Genomic DNA, 22,278 nt, shown 5'->3' on the forward strand with positions numbered 1-22,278 from the left:
ACAAGGAGCTTAGACTCCAAATGCACACAGGAAGTACACACTTCAGCGATGTGGGAAAAGAAAGACTATAACCTTTAACAAATGAGCCCGTGAGAGCAGAACATGACGGCTGGCTCCATGCTGAAAGCATCCAGCTCGGCTTTTATATTCCAACAACAACAACTCTGAAGAGGCAGCCACATGAAGGACTCGCAGCCCCACACTGGCAATCCTAGAGGAGGTTCTTTTCCTGTGTAGTGGAAGGAGCGGGCCTTTCACTTGAGCCCAAAACGCCTAAAAGCAATTAACCACCACAAGACCTCTCGAGAGAACTCAAAAGCAGGGTGTGCGTCATATTTCTTGAGTGCGTTCGAATGAACTTTCTGCCTTATTTCACCACCATCAGTTTGCTGTTTGCCATCAACACTGTAGCTGAAGCTGAACCAGATTAGCTTCCAGTGTACCAATAAACACTCTTTAAAAAAACAAAACAAAATTGAAAGTAACTGACACATGTCTCAAACCACATCCCCAACAAAGCCCAGAGCCAGATGTTCGGCCAACGTCAGTGAACGCCTCAGAGACATTTACCCACATCGGCCTGCTTTTTATTCATCAATTCGGAACCGTTTACTACCTGCTGCGATTGGACGGTTTGAATCTCGGTGTGTGGAGCCAGTACCAAAAACCAAGAGTAAACTGCTGCCGTGTTTTACAGAGGACTAGGAAATGTAGCCTTTTCCTTCCAGTGTAAGGGATTTACCTGGGTTTTGTCAGTGATTAAATACAAATTAAAAACACATTTTAAAGCATAACCCTACTAACAAAGTCGTTATTATTTCACACAGGGATTTAAAGTGTGATATACAGCAGAACTAATAAAAGACACGCCGGTTTAAAGCCATTATTTGTCAGACGGTTTTGTCATTGTAAACCTGCAATAAGCTGGAAATAGGTGCAAAAATAGGAATAAAAATTATTAATAATAACAAAAGGTGGTTTTGTACTGAATAAATGTCTGACCTATATTGTTCCTCTTCTGGTCTCGAGCCAAAAGACCTGTTGCGTAACATTTTAGTCCAATACGATGAGTTCAGGTTCACGGACAACACAACTCTTTAAGCTTTACAAACTTTACAACATTTGTCCAAACGGCCATTAGAGTAAAGTCAGTGATAAAAGGACCGATCTTTCAGGTCTGTTAATGTTCCTCAAATTAAAGTCAAGTAAACCAGGCTGGTGATACTAAAAGAAACTATAACGAGATTTCACAAACCCAAAGCAAGCTAAGAAAGCCATGAATTTCTCCTAGACAATTTTGACTGTATTTGCACGTTTCTTTTACTACTACTAATTATTATCATCTCTTCAACATACAGCAGTTTTGGTGGGCCAGTCCCTGAGCTGCCCTACACTACGTACTTACAGTGTTTATTGCCTGACAAAATGAAAAAATATATCCCACAAAAATGTAAAAAAAAAACAAAACCCAAATATATTAACAATAGCCACGCCTGAACAGAGGGTTTTTCTATAAAAACAGTTTATTGATTTGTCAACAACTGTCAACTGTACATTCCTTAGGGATGATGACGTGTTTGCTACACAGTCTGATGGATGTCAATGCTGAGACTCTAGTCTTTCGTATGGAATATTGTGACATACCGAAGAAAGCAAACGGCATACGCAAAATGTCGAAGGTGGCACCGGTTCGGTCGGCCACTGTCGTGAGCAATAACCAAGTCACTTGCACATTAGAAGGGGTGAAAAGAGAGGTCGTTATTAACTCTGATAGAGTGATAAGAAACTCCGCTGAGAGGAGGAGGACAAAGGACGCTTCATACACTTGTTGGGCGATCTGACTGGACTGGTGTGACGGGGTGTGTCTCACAGGAAAACGTCCACCAGTTTGTTAATATGCACAATATCGTTACAGAGTGACCATTGTTCAGGAACATGTCAAAGTTGGATTTCTGCTTAGAAAAGCCAGAGGGTCAGAAGAAATGACAACCCGATTTTCTCCACGTCCCAGTCTGAGGAGGAGGACTTTTCCAGAATCCTTTGCTGAAATCCGTTGGACAAAGGTCTGGGTTACGGCAAATAGTGAAGAAAAAAAAGCTCTTGTCAGGGAGAGGAAAAAAAAAATCCAAATTAGATTTCCGAAAAGGTCATTCTGGACATCGAACATGAAGAAAGCAGAGTGGGGGGAAAAAACTGCAATAGATATCCTCTTACAAAGTCCTAATCTAATTTCCATCCCCAGAGGGGACAGCAAAATCACGGAGAGAACGAGAAAGAACCATCACAAGTGTAACTGGACACCAAAATATAAATCTATAAAAGGCCTTTTATTACTCCATTATGTACACTTTTCACAGGACCTCCAAGGAAAAGCTCCAAATGAAGCGCCGCTTCCAGTTGTGTCATGGAACTTTATCTCCACATTAAAAAGGACGAAGGAAAAAAAAAAAAGAAGAAAAAAAAAAAAGAAGAAATATCCAACAAACAGAGAACAACACGACATTATTTTCTTCGTAGTGCCTTAGGGAACTGCACTCGCTGTTCAAGTGTTAGCTGTATGAGTGAGGAGGGACAGAGCTGGAGAACACAGCATCCAGGGTCAGCACTAAGGTCCAGTTCAGTCTGGCACCGCCAAACTTCCTGCCCATCCACCCGGGGCGGGGGGCTGCAGGCAACATCCATGCTGTCTTTGCGAGGGAAGGTAGATGAAGTCCAAGTCCGACGTTCCTCAACGTGACATGCTTTCGTCCGAAGCCGTCTGCTTTAGTAGATCACTTCATACACAGTGGCCTTCTTGTCACCAGAGCCCGTCACAATGTACTTGTCGTCCGTCGAGATGTCGCAGCTCAGGACAGACGAAGACTCTTTAGACTGTTCGAGGGGGAAAAGGGGAAGGAAGAAAGGTTTTAGTCTCAAAACAAGGTTAACTCAGTGGGCTGCGTTTGAAGTTAAGTGGAGAGGATTAGCTGACTACAGCGCCAGATTAGATTGCAGTGACATCAAGTGCTGGCACGGTGCCACTCAAAAAGACTTCTTCGTCAGGTCAATATTTCAGGTTCGGTTTTCACTGATAGCGGAGTCCTGTCAGGCAGCGGTCGGAGTGCCCTTCCTCTCTGAAACAAGTGTGCATACTTTTGGAAAGGCTGCAGACAGAGTATTATTGATCTGCATACCTGGAATATGCTGGCGCCATAGGGAGTCCTCCAAGCATTCAACAAATTGTCCTTCCCAGTGCTTACGAACCATTTACCTGCAAAGACAACATCAGTGCATTGAGACCTCCTTGACATTTGGAAGCCGTGAATAAAATACCTTGCAAATGAAGAGTTGACAGGTTGTTTAACGCAGAAAAACACACATCTGTGTGTAAAGAAAACAGCTCAGTGCGGCTCTGCTTGCTTTTCTGGCTGGTGTTTTCGCAGCGTTGTGTGTTATGCAGGACACATACAGTAAACAACATCATATCTGCATAAAACATTTACTTTCCAAATGAGATAGTTCTTCCATTATAGCTAGATATATTGTACCTTGGACTGTACCTTGGCAAACATTTAACCAGGCACTGATTTAAAGTCTGGTGCAAAAGGTGATATGTTCAATCTAAGTTAGTGCCGGACGTAACAAAACCTTTGTCTCGAGTCACAAAGACCTTTCCTAAATTTCCTGAGGGATTAATAAAGTGCTATCCATCCATCCATCTACCTATGACAAATATGACCATGTGACCATATGTCAGCTGTTGTACATGTATGACATCATATACAAAACCCGAATAGCCAATCAAATTGCCATATTGTGTGATCTTTTACCACAGTAGGCGAACTTCAGAGAGAGGACGCAGCTCTCGTGCAGGTGGAGCTGATATTTGTCAGGCTTTGAATGGTGCAGCACCTCCACGTTGCTGCTCTCCATGCCCACTGCAAGCCACTCTCCAGTAGGACAGTAGCCCAGGGAGAAGATCTAAAAACAAGGGAAGATAGTTGAGAGTTCTGGTTTCAAGATAGAAAAAAATATTGTGTTGTTGTTGTTGTTAATCTCCTCTGGTTTTCTCATATATATATATTCCATCCTGTACCTGTGAGGTGAAATCATGCTGCTGCAGCTGTCGGCCCTCCCTCAGATCCCAGGAGCGAACAGTGTTGTCGAGACCACCGGTCCACAGCTTAGTGCCGTCGTGGGATATGTCGATACAGCTAGCACCATCAGTATGGCCCTGGAACTGCCTGCAGTGAAAATCCGACATCAAACAACATTTATCACAGTCTCCTGGCCAAACATCCAACAACTTAGTTTTACGGCGATAATTCAATTGCATCGCATCGCAGCCATTTTTTTTTCTTCTAACCTGACAAGAGTCTGATTATGAAGGTCCCAAACAGCAATGTTGCCGTCACTGCAGCAGGAGAAGCAGACTTTGGCATCAGGGCTGATGGCCAGGGCGTAGCATGCCGGGGCTGAGGAGGTGAGCTCGGCCTTGATGCGAGGTGTTTGAGAGGCCAGATCCCAGATGGTCAATGTGCTGGCCTCGCCTCCGACGATCAATGTGCGACCATCAGGCAGTAGCTTACAGGAGCGGATGTAGTTATCCCTGTTCTGTTGCACAGAGGGCAGAACTAATCAATATGTGTGAAGGGCAGTAGAGCTGGAGATAGATTTAGAAGGAGAAAAGTCCGAGAGAGGATCAAACTCTCTCAGTCGGAATAAGACCAGCGTAAGGGAATTCTCCAAACCTGTACCGACTGAGGGAATTTGGTGTTGCAGTAATTTGACTATTTTGTCCTCACTGCTTTCTCTTTAAGACTATAGTCTTAAATTCTATATATTTATAATTAAATATATTAAATATATTATATTTAATAATATTAATTATATTATTAATTATTATTAGTTTAATTATTAATTATATTAACTATTATTATTATATAATTATTTTATATAATATATTTATTATATATAGTTTATAATTATTAGTAATATTATAATTACTAATATAATATTAAATAAAGAATAAATTATTCTCTGTAAGATTTGTGTGGTGTCCAGTTTCAGTTACAATATTTAAAATTATTTGTAACTATTTGAATAATTACACAGTAAAATGAAGTATTGTTACCCCGTTAATAATTTACACTCTAATACTAATGTACAAACTTTTGTTTTTCTATCTGTTTAAACAGGTAGAAACACAACATCACACCTCCCCATTAGTGTTTACAAAATCAGAGCCAAACCATTACGTCTGTTTACATCTGCTAACCAACCATCAGTGTCTGTTCAGGTGTCCTTGTGTACCAAACAGCCATGTTGTGAAAAAAAAACGTTTGAAGAACGGTGTGAGAAAGAGTCGCAGCTGAATAAGCCGTTTCCTCACCAGACAGTCCAGTTGGGACACAGGACTTTTGCTGCCAGGCTGGCTTATGTCCCAGATTTTGACACAGCCTTTGCCACCAGTGTAAACATGACGTGTTGGGTTGCTAATGGTGACGGCGCACACAACTTCGCCGTGGTTCAGTGTGTTGATCTGGCGGGCATGACGGGGAATACCGGGTCCGATCAGGGCGTCAGGTGGAAAGGGCACAGGCTGCATCTGACCATCTGCGCTGACGTGGAAGGAGTAGGCCCTGGAAGAACGGAGCGTTGGGTTAGTGCACATCATCACGTGACTGTATGTTTTCATTTTTTAAGCAAACACCAGGATTAGATAGTAAACGTGCGTGCGGATATGTTCCGTTCGGACGCGGATCGTGATCCAGGTCTTAGTGAGGTACTTACGGTTTGCCGCCAGAAATGGACGTGAGGCTGGCTGGAAGGCCTGGAGCTCTCATGTGAGTGTGAGGATCAAACCCCTGGAAGAACAGAAATAAGGATGTTGACAACAGACCTCGGAGTGAGTGGTCCTCACTGTGTAATCCACACTATTAACCCTGATGTGATCTGGCCGTTACCATAGGGGAGCGTCCATATGCTGCAGCTGCTGCCGCGCTCATCTGGGGGGAGATGTGAAGGCCTGCGTACACACCAGGACTCGTCAGGCCCCCGTTCATTTCATGATGGCCCATCATGGCAAAGGGCGTGGGGTAAGAGCCTGCGATCGACAGAGGCGTGCGCAGAGCAGGGGCAGCTACACAAAGGAAGAAAATATATACAGTACATGTTGAAGAAAGAAGTATCAAGATGATTAGGGTGAAATTACTTTAGGGATCAAAGTGGTACCAACCGAGAGCCTCCATGCCAGGTGGTTTGCCCAGGATGGGTCTGAGCCCGGGAGTGGAGCTGGTTCCTGGGGTGGGAGCGTCATTACGGGGGGTGGGAGTGTTGGATTTAAGGCCGGGCGTGGAGGATTTGTCATTCTGTGGAGCGTACGAAAGAGCAATACGATTTTTGAATTCCAAAAGCATGCACTGTGCAGACAATTTGACAGCAAACTGAAGTTAATCCACTCTAATTCTGACAACACTTTTATTCGAGCCGAGCCACAAACTGCTATTTATTCTAAAACCTATTACGCTCACAATGGAGATGGGGTCACTTTTATCCCCTCACTGCTGTGGCTTTAATCTCTGACTAATGCAGAGGAGTAAAAAAAAAAAAAGAAATTAAGAATAGTTAAAAATATTGAGCTATTAACAGAAGATAAGACTGGTCCAGATGTGGGACAAATATTATCCCTGATGTTCAGTGGAGCACTCAGAGCAATGACAGTCACTCCTAATCCACTGCAGAAATGTCCTACATTTTTAACACTCTCTTTGCTCTTTGGGTTCTTTAAATCTCCTTTTTTTTTGTCCTAGTTCAGTGTCGTTCGCTGCCGTCTTACATGACTGAGCTCCTTGGCCTTGGACGACGGGGTGCTTCCAGAAGATGCCACCGATGCGGGGCTGTTGGGAGTGTCCTTCTTTGGAGGTCGAGGTTTATCTATGCCGTTCTCAGGTGGAGAGTGAGCTGGACTAGCGCGGGGAGTGGCGGGGTCCTGGAGGAACACGGTGGATTCAAATCTGTAACCACTTTGACTTACTTAAATATTACGCAGCAGTTAGTTGTCATTTCGTATTCAGCCCTGCACTAACCTCGTTAGACACGTCCACTACCAGGTCATCACTTTTCTCTCCATCGCTGTCCTGGAAATGAAATGGTCAAAGTTATTTTTATCCTTTTTTGTTTTTTGTCAAAATCCTTCGTAAAATCCTTACAAAATTCTTAACTCACATATCTACTCATGCTGTCCTTCTCTTCAACTTTTCGCTTCTTGGAGTCCAAACTGTAGTCGGAGGAGCTGCGGTGTTTCTCGCTGGCGGTGCGTAGGCTCTCTGATGGTGATATTGAGTTATTCTGGGGAGAGAAAAACACATTTTTATGGTCATTAACAGTAAAAAAAAAAAGAAAAAAGACAGACTTAAAAGTCAAGGCTTCGCCACACTAAGGCCTAAGATGCCTCATTTACAGAACTGTGGTTGTACACAGTCTCTTAAAATGCAGCTGAGAGCCTGGCTCAAACAGTACCCTGACACCAGCCAAGCCCAATCTCACACACAAGCCTGTTCCCGGTCACACAACAGAATGGGCCGTTATCTGCACTGAAAGGAGGAGTGCATGTTTTCTGAGCCGGGCTCCTTCCTTCTCATAAATGGACAACAAACAGCCTCACAGGGACATGAGCTGTGTGTTGTGGCTGAACAGAGGGCCTTTTCTCCAGAGTCAGTCAGGCTGAGCATGAGAGAGAAAGAGAGAGGGGGAGACAGGGAGAGAAAGAGAAAGAGGGAGTGAGAGCGAGAGAATGAAGGAGAGAGGGTGAGAGAGAGAGAGAGAGGGGGTTGGGGGGCTGTGTGCTGTGGGTATTGGGCATCGATTGCTTCAGCGTGCTTAGGAGCCATGTCAGCTTAGGCTTTGAGCTCTGATAAAGAAGAGAATCTTTATCCTGCCAGTGGGCACAGCACCATGGGACTGACTGCTTCTTCTCCTTCGTGGAGACTGCCTGCCCACACAAGCTGGGACAACTCACTCTGGCCACCAACTGAATGGCAGGATTTGGGCAGGTGTCCAGAAACTTTCACCAGTTTGCCATTTCGCAATAACGGGCCAAGTCCCCAACCCACCCTGCCCCCCGCCCGTCCCCTTTTTTTTGTTCTACAGCCATTCTTCCACAGACCAAAAGCAACAACAGGGACTAAGTCAGCAGCAGCCCAGAGAAGCTAACAATGGCCGATAGACTAGCGGTCTGGGCAAAGGGCCACTGTCTGCATAATGGCTGACTTTTAAAGAGATGCTTAGTGTGACTCATTAACCAAAGTCACCACTCTCCTATCAGATGACCTGAGACAAGAGCGCAGAAACAAAACAGGCCTGCTAATCACCCCAGGAGTTCCATTTCTTCAGACATGACTGCACCCATTCAGCTCGAGCCTATAGCCCACAGAAACACAATCTCACAGGCCCATCACAAGCCATCAGGGATCACAGCCATTCAAATCAAACGCTTTAGCAGTTCCAAACAGCCGGGTTGGCGACACTGACAGGAAGACAATCCTCCATCTCTGTTCATAAATATTCACTAGATGCCAAGACGGAGAATGGGCGAGATGGAAAACAATGGGGACAGTAGAGGAGATCAAATAAATCCTTTAATGCAGCTAAGATTGGGTATTTCTGAGAATTGATGAAATTACAAAGCTGTTAATCTCGGCAGCATGAGGCTAATCATTTGCCTTCTGGATTAGGACACACAGGATGTTAATGTTTTTGTTCATTTCTAATTAATTTTAAACCAAGAAGATATCAAAAAAACACACACACAAGGAATTAGACATATGCAGAACACAGTTTCAGGCTAAATTATTGGAACCCCAAAGTGACTCATCACGTACAGTACAGATAGAGCATCTAAGAGGATGAGTCAAAAAGGTTTTAGGATCATTTAAAAATATCAATTTATACATCATTTATAAAAGTTATTTTCTGAAAAATGACTCCTTTTATGTAGAATTCTTGGTGGTCACAGACAGACAAAATTTCAATCTGTTTTTTTTTTTTTTTTGCATTGTCTGGGGACGTTTTTTTGTTTGTTTCAAAGGTTCGTTTCATTCCAAGAACAAAACGTTCAATAGTTTCTAATCAAGTTTAGTCCGTTTTCAGGGTTTGCTCTGATTGCATGATTTTTCTTTTTTAAAAGATTAAAGCAACACTGATCAAATAATAATGAAACACAGCTCAACACTTGGAAAGACATCATGGAATGATTAAATAAACTAACAAACAAACAAAAAAAAAAAGTAAAGTAAAGATACACCTACCGCGGTCTCTGTGACGCAGACACAACAACGGAGGTCGCGGCGATGACGAAACCCGAGTGGAGCAAAGAGAAACAGCAGTCAGTTAGCATATCATAACAGATGCTTGTGGTTAAATGTGAGAGAATCATCTGCAGGGCACATGGCCCCCTCTTATCACTCTGTGTTAGGAGCTGTTGAGTAGCTTATATAGCCATGGACTGGGAATGTAGCAGCTCATTACCCAGACGGAATATGTACAGACAGGATGTGCTGCTCACCTAAGGGCCCTTGGATTCTGCTCTATAGAGTGAGAAGCGGCTGAAACTAAATCGGTTCTACGGCTACTTCCATCTAATGGCATCTAATGGCCTCGGAATAAAAACACTGTCCTTTTCTAAACGCGGTGGTTAAGCAGCTCCGACGTCCGTATGTTTTACGGCCTCACCTCTGTGCTCCAGATCGTGATGATTCTTCTCATCCTTCACTGGCAGGTGTGCTTGACTGCCCAGGGCGCCCAGTGCTAGCAAGCCTGATCCAGCCCCTGTCACTGGGGGGATGCCAGGTGGCTGAAGGCCTGAAGGGTGAGGGGGCAGCTGGACGGGAGGCCCGTGAGCAGCGTGGGAGAGGTGCTGAGCCTGGAGCTGCTGTTGCTGCAAGCAAACGGGAGAGAAGAGACAGACAGACAGACACCGAGTGGGTCAAACGGGAAAAGGCAAGGTGAAACCACGCACTAAACATGAGGATGATCAGCTAAACCCTGGATGATATTAGCACATTCACACATCTATTACTGTCGGCAGCCCGCAGTGGTACCCCTCGGTGCTATTTCCAGAGCAGGCCAGGGTGGCATTAGCCCCAGAACTGTGCTGAGGAGAAGAAGCTACGGCTCATAATAAACTGCTCAACACGTCCAACACATGAGACACAGGGGTCGCAACAATCCGCAACGCAAGCTGAAAACACAGGGATTATTTTGCATTTGTGTGCAGGGAAAATGTGTCTTAAAAACACCTGCTTTTTTTTTTTTACTACTCCCTATTAGATTACTAGAACACGACTCCTTTTCACACCCAAACTTTAAGAGACTGGGGGACTGCTAAGTGCTAGAAGCTGGCACTCCTTTCTCTCTAATTCCAACCATTTAAGTGTGTGTGTGTGTGTGTGTGGGAGGCTGCTTAGGAGCCAGGAAGCAGGGGTCCTGTTCTGGCATTTGCTCAACCCTCCAATATTCACCATCAATATTTGAAAGACAGGGGGGAAATGGATGAGAGTTAAAAGGCACTCAGCATGGAAGTAAGCAGTTTAAAGCAAGGTTAAATAATACTTAGCTGAGACACCAATAAAAACATCAGCAATTTATTACATCGTCTACCAGCCGACTGAATTATTCAGCTGCCGTTACAGCATGTGCCTCCTGTCTTACGGGAGACCATATCAGTCAGTTACGGCAGTTTCAGGAATACATCACAAACGACAACATTTGAATCCTGTGGAAAAGGCATTTTCATTAGAAGAGATACACGGAGCATGGCTTTTACGCTTTGCTCAAATCTCCGTTTGTCCAAGAGAGCTTTGACGGGTATTTTATTCGCCCTTAGCAAAGCAAGCCCTCGATCTCAAAATGGTGAACTTTTTAGCCAGCAACCTTGTCCAGTGCTCAATTGAACGTATCTCAGTCCAATTACAAAAGATCCCACGGCTGCGGGGGTGTGAGAGAAAATGGAGAGTGAAAAGGCGAGAGCGCTCTAATATTATGTCCATGAGGGAAATTAAGGAGCCAGTTCATTGGCAGGGGAGAGCAATCCTTGCTCATTGTGTTTAATGAGGCACTGATGTGTAATATGCATGGCTGATCAGCAAGAGTCCTCATTAGAGGGCCATAAATGAAGACAATAATAAATAAAGAAAGGAGTCTGGCCTATTTCCACTAATTTAATATTTTAAGATAAAGAGCTCCTCTTTGCCTCATTCTTCCAGAGTGAGAGCAGCTACAAACATAAAAACACACACGGGCAGAAATGAGCATACAACCACTAGTAGTCTCTGGTGTACTTACTTCACACACACACACATAGTTGTGTTTTAGGAAAAAAGTTTAACTGTGTGCACAACCACCCTTAATGAGAGCTCAAACCAAGGGTAGTAAGATTAATTTTTTTTCCCCCTAAATTAAAGTAGTAAAAGCTTGTTGTTGTAGCTATACTAAATTCCATCTATTAAGTATTACATGTGAAAATTCTAGACATTAAAACAATTCCAGGTGAGAGAATGGTGTGTTGATCTGTGTGTTTTAATGGAAACAGGAAGCTCCAGCAGCCAGGTTCATCTCCATGCCACCAGCTGCCCTACTTCCATCCTATTAATGGCCCTCAAGCCCATCAATAAGGCATGCAGCTGGCTCCTGGAAGCTGTCGGTCTGTCGTTCTGTCTGTCTGTCTGTCTGTCTGGCATGCTCTTTCACCTCACCTTGCTTTACAATATGCATGAGGATTTTTGGCAAGACTACAGAGCGTTACCTCAGCCCGAGACGAACGGCGGCGTGCTGGTAAAACATGCTGCGGCTACTTTTTCCACCGCTTCTGACATGAGCAATCGGCGGGACTTCAGAGAACGTTGGACCAGCTCGGGTCAGTTGCAACACAAGGGCCTCCGACAGAAACCGTAAACGTACAAATCGGCCTCCAGGGCCGCACCATTTAAAAAGAAATATATTTGATTACGGCAATATTCCTGTGTTACACTGTTCTAAAATGTGTAAACACAAATTAACGGAAAGGAAGAAGCCACAAATCACATTTGCTTTTCTTGGGGAACAACTGCTGCTTGCAGCTGCTCTGCTTTGGTAAAGGGTGTAATAAAGCATCTGTTTTAAATCCAGCAGATAAAAACAAATGGCTCTGCACCACCTATTGAATTCCAGTTTGTGCCTGAAGTCATGCTCCTTGGCTGTCTTCTTATGCATGCTAAACTCTCAGCGAGAAAAAAAAAAAAAAGTCATTGTGGTTATATGTTTACTGATAGCTGAAGTTTTGTATTCAGACTGAAACCAATCACTTCACTTTTCAAAGGGCAGGGTGAATGCCACTTGATCAATGAGGAGCAGATGGTACTTTTAAAGCGGTGTCGACTGGAGCTCAGTGCTGTTGTTGTGCGCAGAGAGAACTGTGCAGCACAGCTGTGACTGCTGTCTATACTGGCTCAGCACTGGCTGTTCCGCTCACACTCGCCTTCTAATTCCCACAGCTATCCAGGTCAGCAGTGAGGGATGAGGATCCTCGTTAAAACCTTAGCCAATTAGAGCGATACGTGCTGCGAAGGGTGATCTCAAGAGCTCTCGGGCTCGCATTTATAAACACACAACAAGGCAGTGAAGATGCCACAGAGAGTAAGGCAGGAACAACGGCCTCCAGAGCTTTGGAGCAATGCTTGTTGTGCATTAATTGGGAAAACTGTACAGAGCTTAACTGAAAAAAAAATAAATCCACTTTATATTTACATATGATTTAGTGAGATGCTTTCTAACCGGTTATAGGGGTGTACTGGAGAAAACATGGTTAAGTATTTTTTTTTTTACAGTGAGATCATCAAAAGGTAAAATAAAAGAATAAAAAAGGTGAATACACACTGTGAGAGGCAGATTGGGAAGTCCACGTACCCCGATGATGGCATTCAGCTCGGTCATAGTCACCTGTTTGGCCCTCTCCACTGCCTGAGCAACCTGCTGTTGGTGCTGCGGGGAGACATTTACAAAAGATGATTGACAGGAGCTCACATCTCGTTACTCAGCCATTCATCCCAGCGCATTTATCGTCGACTTTCGCACCCAATTTTTCACCACACCGTAGCAGTTTAAAGTGACAGCAAAAAGCCGCATAAAATGACACCAGACCGCTTAACTCGGCAATCGTTTGCAGTGGTGTCTTCAGAAGTACAGGAAGAACACAGTGACATTCACTGACATTGTTCGGGAGCCACAATCACAACTCACCTCTTGTGACAGGAAAGGCATAATTTGAGCTAAAATTGCATTTAGCCGTTTGGCAATCTCCGTCTGCAAAACAAAAGAGGAGCAAAATGAGACGGTGAAATACGAGGCAGACGTTGACATCACATAACCCCGCCTCTAATGTTTACACCGATTAAGTCAATTGCTGCGGCAATCAGAACTGCTTGACTCAACATCCTCTAAACAGCGTGATATTGACATTTGAAATATTTAAAACATTAGGAGAGCCCAGGGGGATGGAGCACAGCTGTGCTGAGAGTGCACTCCATGCTTAACGGATATGAGCAGGCAAAGTGCTGCTGCGTTGAGAGGATCCTCTCTCTCACCCTGCCCTCCGTCAACCTCATCTGTAACTGTGCTGTCCTGCAGTTAACCTCGGAGTTAAACCACACAACCACACCCCAGGAAGTGAGGCTAGCCAGCTAACCAGACAGCACTGTTTACTTACACGTGAGGGCGACGGCATTGGTTTACATTAGGGGTCATAACTGCAGATTGAGCAAAGATGAGGAAAACCATAATGACCTGCAGGGTAGCACCACCTCCGTGATCAATACCATTAGCAGACTCCAACAAGGCCCGTAAATGTTATGAGTGCAGTTCTCGAGCTGCTGCTGTACTAGACTGAAGGCCAGGCCATTTCTCACAGCAATCACCCATCCATCTCTAGAACCCTGCCTCCATTCTTGAGCTCGTCTACCCAACTACCATGGCAACGACTGCAGCCCTATCTTGCTGGGATCATTATGCAAATGGCAGCTTGACCGTAACAGGCTTTAAAATCATATTACTTGCTTGGAGGCAGGTCATTAAATTGAATTTTCAGCCTGTCGATCACATGAAAGTAGCAAAGGACGGGTGAATAAAACGAGCAATGGGAAGAGGTGCGTTGAGGGGAAAGCGATCCAGAGCCCCATTTTCTGTAAAGACACGGCCAGATCACCCTGCTTCCTGCTCCCCCCTGCCCCCCCAAAGGTTGGGTGAAGAAGACGCCGAGGGTCATGCTCAGACTAGCAGAAAAACAGCAGTGCCAGAGCTGCATCATCTGTGGAATTTATGAGCTGCAGTTCAACCCAGGGCCACTGCAGAACACAAACACATTACAGGGATTTTCTCCGATTTTTCATTCGGAGCAGCAGACACAATGTACTTTGCAGACTGCCATCTATTCATTTCACCTGGCAGGAATGGCAGCCGATTTTTGGCAACCAGACATATTACCTCTGAGCAGAGCCAGTGAGAGATTGGTGAATAGTGTCGTCCAGAACAAGACCTACTGACCCAGGCTGCAACTGTGATGGCCACTTAGTCTGCACAGGCCAGGAGGACTAGCATCAGGCTAAAGATGACATATGATATGGTAAAAAAGAGCTGGTGATCAGTGGAAAACAACTGTGTCGTAGATGTAGTGCATTAATGCATTTCTTTCCATGCCCTGAATACTCATTCGGACAAACTACTGCAGTATTGGAGAAAGACACCGGCCTCATAAAAATGTTTTCATTTTAAATATAAACAGAGGAATTATTAGAACCATCTTAGCATCTGCTAATGCTAGCGGCTACTTTGAAATCATTTTTAAAAGTGTGTGTTTTAACCGTAAGATTAATCGCAGAAAATCGTGAGAATAACGGGGATTACAAATTTCAGTTGTTGCTCAGCGCTAAGTTATAGCTAAGGCTGACTGCAAATTAACTGTGATCTGTCGACGAGGAAGACCTGAATGAACTCTGCTCCCCGCTGATACACAATAAATGTGACCGTTGACCAATGAAGCAATGGAAGGGTTAGATAGAGGTTTTATGGGCATTAGGATTAATGCAGTGCGATAAGTGCTCCAGCAAAGGCTCAAGAAGACCTTCAGAAATTGCTTGAAAAGCCACATAGGCTGTATAATCCATGTTTGTCGAGATAAGCCATGCCAATAGCTGCCCAACATTTGACAGGATTTGTGAAAAGGGTTTGAGTGACCAGACCATTCCTCCATAGCTTAGTGTCCTGGTGACAGCTGGCTAAGAAAGGTCAGAAGGTGGCTGCTCCGCCGTGCCCCAAACGACCAGCAGCCCTCCATGTCGCACGGCACAGCATGTAAATACACGGAAAAAGCATCAAGTCAGCTCACCACCGCTGTCAAAATAGATATAGTGCAGTGTGGGGAGGAGTTTTTTTTTTGTTCCACTGGCAGATAAAAATGGGGCTGTTGCCACTTTAAGTAGATGACAGCTTGGCCCTTGAGAGGCCAGCTTTGTGCTGCTGCTACACAATTACAGGTACTTGGACCTGTGTAGCACCACTTTAAGAGCACTCTCCGGCTGGCTTGTCAGTGTTGTGCAGAAAGGTATTTGCCCGTTGCTATCAGCAGTGCAAAAAACCCAGAGCACAGACACTGATGAGTAATAAATACAGGGAGAAAACAACTGGTGGCTGTGGTCACATGATCCATGCATAAACAATACTTGACTGGATGACAACATCATCCGTTTCCCTATTTTTCCTAGCAGGATGAAAACAAGACCTGTTCCCTACTATCATGTTGTCTGAGCCAGAAACTAAGTCATGTTTCTATTAAACTCAGATGTTGCTGAAAGCCTCGCTGTTGTTTTTAATGTGAACCAATTCCACAATAATTCCTTTGGCATTTAAAGTTAGCAGTGACGATCGCCCACAGGCCAAAGTCCTGCTTGAAAGGGTTGCACGAGTCATTACTGTGATTCTCAGTGTCAGCTGCACTCAATCAGATCAGGTAGTCCTGTTGGCCAACCAAGAGAAAAACAACAAATACGAGGTAAAACCATAAGCTTTGACATCATTCTTTCACAAGGAATAACTCCGCAGATGAATTAAACATTCAACAGTTCATAAACCCTAATTAAACTACACTTTTTTCCAATATGACGGATGCTGGATGTAGGAGACAGACGCACCGTAAATCAGTTTTCACCACAGACCTACGTTCTATAATGCACTGGCTACATTTATTTACCCTTTGACCCTGGATATGACAGATTCTATACTAAATAAAACATTAAAAAAATGTATCAGATTACCATGGAAATACGGGTAACAGCCAGATCTGACTGGGCCGCAGCTACATCCTGGTTTGTCAAACCCTGTTCAGCTCATGGAAACAAGCAGCAGATGTAAGACGGTAATTACTGACTGACATCACGCAGCAGAAAGTAACTGTTTGTATCTACATACTGTCACGCCTGATAGAGAGGAATCACACAACAGTGCTACAGCAGTCCATCTGAGCTGTGATTGTGTTTGCATTCCTAAATTTGAATTACATCCCTGCACAGTAATGAAAAAGGGCACAGTGAGAGGAATAGATTTCCACCGTCAGGAATAAATCTCCTGGCAGGAAAATAATACGCCTGTGTGGATTCAATAATCTATCCCAACCCTGCCTCTTAACCACTCCCCATATTTTTCCCCCTCATCCTCCTCTCCTCCTCCTCCTCCTCCTTCCCTAGCATAAGATGGGGGAGCTGCATGGATGGGGCCCACACTGTTTGCTCACAAACACTGCGTTCAGCAGCTTCGGGCCACACCGAAAGCGATTCCCTCAGCTCTGTTGAGGTTCCTGATAAAAGTCAGGCGCTAAAATGGATCAGTCGATTAACCTGTTTACACAGACCTAGGCCGTTGCTCCCCCCCCCACCCCCCCGTTCTATTCCCCGACTCCTCCACAGCTCCCATACCCCACCTTTTTCCTCTGGTTGGCGATAAGTGCCTGACAGAAGCTATCACTGCATCCAGAGCCCTGACAGACATGTGGTAGTGTGACACTGGGGCCTGGACACTAATGGATCACCAGTCCACCATGCACCCCTCCTCCCCCGGTGCTGTTGTTACCAAGCTATAGCTGTCACAGGAGAGGATACGACACGTGTTTAAAAAAAAAAACACCTGAGGATTATTCTTTCATAACATTCCTTATCTCTTCAAGCGTTGCTTTGATTGCTCTGTGAACAATCTGAGAGGATAAGACAGGAGCACAATATTGGACAGAAGGGACTTTTACCCCACAACCATTAACAATCGTCTCATTTTAATTATTCTGAGTCAAAGGCTGAGCCTGTCAAAGTCTACCTGGAATCCTGTCACAGACCAACCACAGACGAATGACTGTCTGTAAACAGTAAGCCAAATTTAAAAATGTCACAGCAGTTACAGGAGTAACGGCGTTACCGCTCTGTTGTTTGCACACGATCCACCTGTTTCTAAAGTCCGTTCAGTTGGAGCAGCTCCTCCTGGGTCTCACATCTCCTGATGCACTGTACATGTACAATCAATGAGCTGAAAAATATGAAAAACATTTAGGTACTCACCTGTTTGTGCATCTCTATGTTCAGCCCGTATGACATCTCGTAATACTGGAAATGAAAACAGAGTTTTATTAGTGAACTCAAGCCAATGAATTTCCAACCAATTTGAATCAATGTGATACTTAAGTGTACTTCCAGAATTATTTTGAATTTTTTTTTTTTTATATATTTGAACGGCTGACAGCAAATATTCAATACATCAATATGCAGTTGTTTATAATGTGGGCGCAGAAAAGAAAAGGTCGGATTTATTGATCATCTTCTTAAGCTCTCAGATCTCCAGGATGTCTGTTTACTTAGCGTAACACGATTGCTCAACACTTGATATTTCGAGGCAGGTCAGTCTGTCTGGCTGAAATGTAATCCGTGGAGCCCACAAGTGGCAGCCAGGGCAGAAATGGCTTTCCAGTCAGCGTCTATTTGATGAGGCCAATGCATTATTCAGTCCATTAGCTTCTTCGAAAATTACTCTCAAACAAGAGAGCCATTCTGTCTGAGATCAGAGCGCCACAGCCGTAGCGTAACCTGACACCTAGAGCTGGCTGTGGTATACTTTCCTACATGTTTACCTAACCTCCTCCCTGTCAGGCTGACATGTTGTTTTCCTGTGAAAAGAATGTTTAACTTAAGCCTGCGTGTATTGGTTTAAGTCATCCCCGGTGTGTTTACCTGGGACAACAGAGCACAGTGCCACTGGAGAGCGTTCTGCGTCACGTCTCGACCAAATTCCTGCATCACAGGCACGCCTATGTTTTCCTTAAGCACTGATTAATTTTTAAATATATTTTTTGACTCTTTTCAGTCAAACCACATGGTCGTCTTCTTCCAACATGGCCTGCAGCATGTTTCACATCCGACCTCCATTTTGTTCGCGGTGACGCATTTTTCCCACACAGCGATCTGGCCGTCCACCATCAGCTCACACCTAATTTATGGCCGTGCATATGTCTGAGCATGTCTCCTAGGAGAATAATCAGATCAGCACACACAGAGGGCAACCCCGCAGTCGACCCTTGGAGATCAGGGCCACGCTATAATGGAGCCTCAGCCCACTGCTGCCTGCCTGTCAGGAAGAGCTCAACAACTAGCCACATCAACCCCCCCCCCGAGGCCTTTCACAAGTCTGTGCGAGACACTCAGCCCGCCTTAACCACCACACAGGTGATCACAATAGCCTGTCTCACTCCACCCTGACTAGATCTTAAACCAGCCTTGCAATTTGGAGCCATAATTGCTCCCTATTGAAACATAATCTTACCATGACATAGTGGCGTTGCATCTCTGTCTTTTCGTTGGCCAGCTTGTCGTACTCCACCTTAAGGCTAGAAGAGAAGACAAGGCGTCAGCTTCAGGCTTGTCTATCACTTCAATTATACACTTTACCTCGTGACAACAGGAAGAAAAAAAAACAACAACAAAAAAACACCTCTTCATTCACACATCCGAGGTCGACGGTTAACTGTTTGTTTTATTATTCATCAGATTAATTGCCGACTCTTTGTCATTGTTGATGTCATTGTTGATGTTGTGTGTTTTATTACCTGTGATACTGGGCTTGCAGGAACTGAAATTCGTCTTTAATCCTGTCGCACGACTCTGCAACCGTAAATTTGAAGCCGGGCTGGCCGGGCTGATGAGGAGGCTGAAAGAAGGTTGTTGAAATCAGAAGAAGAAGAAAAAACTAATTCACACCAGGCCACTAACAATCCAAGGATTTGTTCACAATTTCCTGTGATACCAAATGGAGCTTAATGAGTCACACATCAGACTACTTGTAAGATCAGATCTCCCCTGCAGCTAGTAAGACATTACCACACTTTGACAGTGGGTCTGCTTAACACCTCCAGAGGCTAATAATGCAACATCTAAAGGGCTCTCACAGTCACAATGAAATTCACTATAAAAAATCACCACCTGTCTTCATATTTGGCAGAGCCATTTGCTTGTGCATGGTAAATAACTCCAGGCATGAAAACCCATCTGCATTCATTCACCACTAAGTGTATGTTCTGATGTAGCATGAAACAGTACAACCAAAAACACATTCCAACAATGTGGGCCATATCAGAATGAGAATGTGGAAAAAAAAAAGCTCTGCTGAAGGAGATCCAAGGGAGAATCATCAGCCCAGTCAGAAAGCGTTTCATCACCAGTCTGGTCACACAGATATATTATGTGAGCTTCAGTAGGTCTAGAGGAAACGCTTCTTACCGGATGTCGGCCTTGTGGATACATCTTGTACAGAAGTATCCTTTGTTTATGTCTCCAGTGTGCAGCTCCTCTGGTAAGACGGCTCAGACGTGCTCAGAGCCACACCAGCCTCAGCTCACACAGAGGGCGAGGGGGGAGGAGTGGAGGTCGTGAAAACGACGCCGTTTAATCTACAGATAGAGAAAGGAAAAACACATCACAGTTGTAAAGCAGCCTGCGCACCAAAACCACCCCACGTTTAGAGTGATTAAAAAAAAAACAGAGCGAGGAAAATAGCGTTTTGCTGTGTTGTTGTTGACCTTATTCGGTCAGAGGCTATCGACTAATTCTGAGCGCACATTCACGTACATTTTTTTACAATTTTCTCACACAAATAGTTGCAACATTTCATGCGCGCATGCCAACCCTGGAAAGGCTCACTTTACCGCCGTGCAAAACTGAGAATGTTTGCACTGTTGCGACTCTGCTATTGACTAATGTCGGTCAAATGACCAAAACAACCCCCCGCTCCACAGGACGTCTCTACAGACGGGCGAGAGTCGACAGCAGCTGGCTCGCACCTCCTGTTTGACTGCGCGTAAAAGCGAAGACGGAGGGAGATGGTTTATGCGTAAAAATCGTGCGTCCGACCCGCACCACAACAAAAACCACCGACAGATAGAGACGGGGATGAGGTTCAACGGCTCCGTTGTATCACATACGTACCCGTGCGACCTAGCCGTCCGTCCGACTTCGGTTCACGGAGACAGGAAAGCAGAACCGACTTTAATACGAGCATTTAATCCTTCCGCGTCGACGCGTAGATCTCCACAAACATCCCTTTCCTTCTCTTGCGTTCGTTGTTCCCCTCTCCTTCAGCCCCGAGCGCACACAGCCAGACTGTGGAGCGCTTGAGAGAGATTTGTGGTGCGGTCGAGCTTGATCAAACTACTTTCTTCACAACCTCCGAGATGAATGCGCGTCTTCGCGAAGCTGGTAAAATCCACAAAGAAAGGGGTGGGAAAAAAATACAACCAAACGTATGCCTCCAAAATCTGCCTTCCGATTCGAGTATGATGGAGATTCTTTAAAAGCGAAACACGGTGCTCCCTCTCTCTCCACAATCTCGCGTTTCTCCCCGCTTGTCCAGCTTTACCCCGGTTGCCACACACAGGCAGCAGCAGCAGAGCTGAACTGCCGTGAAAGCGTCTATCTGTCCAATCGGATTACTGGGCAGGAACACGGTCACATCTGCCTATCGGAGAGCGACGGCCCCCACGTGGGGTTGCAAAGTTGCATGACATCATCCTATGCATCCACCACCGACACCAGGCATCAACCTCATCCTCCTCATCATCATCCTCCTCATCATCGTACAATAACAGCAGCAGCCGCAGACGTTGATGAGCCGAGGCTGAGATCCACGTTTGACACAGACAGCTCTAATTCCATATCCCCGCCTCATTAGTGTGATGTTTTTTTAGATAAAGTTGATGATTTATTTTATTTTTTTTGATAAGACCACCACTGTCGGGAGGGTGGGATGTGTTCTTCAATACGTGTTTTTTTCACTGTGCATCAGAGCACGAGGAGAAACCTGGCTGTTTGCACCAAACGTAGTCATAAAATGTGTGAAATTGTGAATTATTTGAAGTAAATTCAAATTTCTAAGTCTATCTATCCCCGGAGCGCACACACCACAGACACCATGAAGGACACCATAACAACCAATCGATTCACGTTGAAAACTGTATGACCTCCACATATATGTTTTTTTTCCTCTCTCGTGATTCTTGCACAACACGTCTTCCCTATCAACGTCTGTCTGATAGTTTCACTGCGGGGAGAGAGGAGGTGATTGCCTTTGTCTGATATGAACATCAGCCATGTCTGAGCTGCTGCTGCTGCTGCTGCTGCTCCTGCAGCTCCGCCTTGTTTTCAAGCTTCATCTCTGCCCCACGTGGGGCTCCTCTGCGGCTTCAAGGCCTGTCGACCAATAGCAATAGAGTGCACTTACTTCTCGGGTTTCTATTGGTGGACAAGCTGCAGGCCTGTCATTCCCCGAGCAGCGTTGTCAATCAATACCACGCGGGCTCAGAGCGCTGACAAATGCCTGTGCTCCTCGCTCCTCTGCTGGTGAATAGAGCCGGGAATGGCTGCTTAATTAGCTCCGAATGGCATTTCTCTCCAGTTCAAACAATCTGTTACCACCACGTGGTAATGAGAGCGTACATTAAACAAAGGAAGAAAGGAAGCATGCAAACAGTTGTAACATTACAACCTGTAGTTTCCCTTTACATATGGGCCCGAGAGCGTTAGACAGTCGACAATCCTGTCTCTACCTGTCGACCTGTTTTGATATAGCACACACCGAGCTAGCACTGGTGCTATGCTGTCTGAATGACACCTTAGCTTATACAACCCAACACTTAGTAATAGTAAACAGAAATGTAATACATTATCTTTACTATGGACACAAAAACGA

At 44.9% G+C, this 22,278-nt stretch overlaps 1 protein-coding gene across 3 annotated transcripts; it reads right to left on the minus strand.

The window, feature by feature from the left end:
- Positions 1-1,505: 1,505 nt before the first annotated feature.
- On the minus strand, positions 1,506-21,982 carry tle3a (TLE family member 3, transcriptional corepressor a). 3 transcript variants are annotated; one of them, XM_008312111.3, is made up of 21 exons: positions 21,811-21,982; positions 19,815-19,984; positions 19,145-19,245; positions 18,862-18,925; positions 17,607-17,651; positions 13,255-13,317; positions 12,892-12,996; positions 9,712-9,916; positions 9,288-9,295; positions 7,207-7,329; positions 7,068-7,118; positions 6,818-6,970; positions 6,218-6,350; positions 5,946-6,121; positions 5,773-5,846; positions 5,372-5,621; positions 4,346-4,593; positions 4,076-4,223; positions 3,810-3,960; positions 3,174-3,250; positions 1,506-2,871 (listed from the first exon to the last, which is right to left on the minus strand). In XM_008312111.3, exons 2-21 carry the CDS (start codon positions 19,836-19,838, stop codon positions 2,764-2,766), a joined length of 2,307 nt encoding a protein of 768 aa, XP_008310333.1. In that variant the 5' UTR covers positions 19,839-19,984; positions 21,811-21,982; the 3' UTR covers positions 1,506-2,763. The 3 variants fall into 3 exon arrangements, with proteins under 3 accessions (XP_008310333.1, XP_008310335.1, XP_008310332.1); XM_008312113.3 differs by lacking the exon at positions 21,811-21,982 and adding an exon at positions 20,520-21,234 and having other exon boundaries at positions 12,922-12,996; XM_008312110.3 differs by lacking the exon at positions 21,811-21,982 and adding an exon at positions 20,520-21,232.
- Between the last annotated feature and the right edge of the window lie 296 nt (positions 21,983-22,278).

Source organism: Cynoglossus semilaevis, chromosome 6 (genome assembly GCF_000523025.1).
Source record: "Cynoglossus semilaevis isolate Cse_v1.0 chromosome 6, Cse_v1.0, whole genome shotgun sequence".
Classification (NCBI taxonomy): domain Eukaryota; kingdom Metazoa; phylum Chordata; class Actinopteri; order Pleuronectiformes; family Cynoglossidae; genus Cynoglossus; species Cynoglossus semilaevis.

Excerpts from the sequence above, each read along its gene's own strand:
- tle3a (XM_008312111.3), bottom strand. The coding sequence starts at position 19,838 with ATGTATCCACAAGGCCGACATCCG. Across the intron at positions 5,847-5,945 it reads CATATGGACGCTCCCCTATG|GGGTTTGATCCTCACACTCA; the intron begins GTAACGGCCAGA and ends CTGTTCTTCCAG. Across the intron at positions 3,961-4,075 it reads AGCATGATTTCACCTCACAG|ATCTTCTCCCTGGGCTACTG; the intron begins GTACAGGATGGA and ends CCTTGTTTTTAG.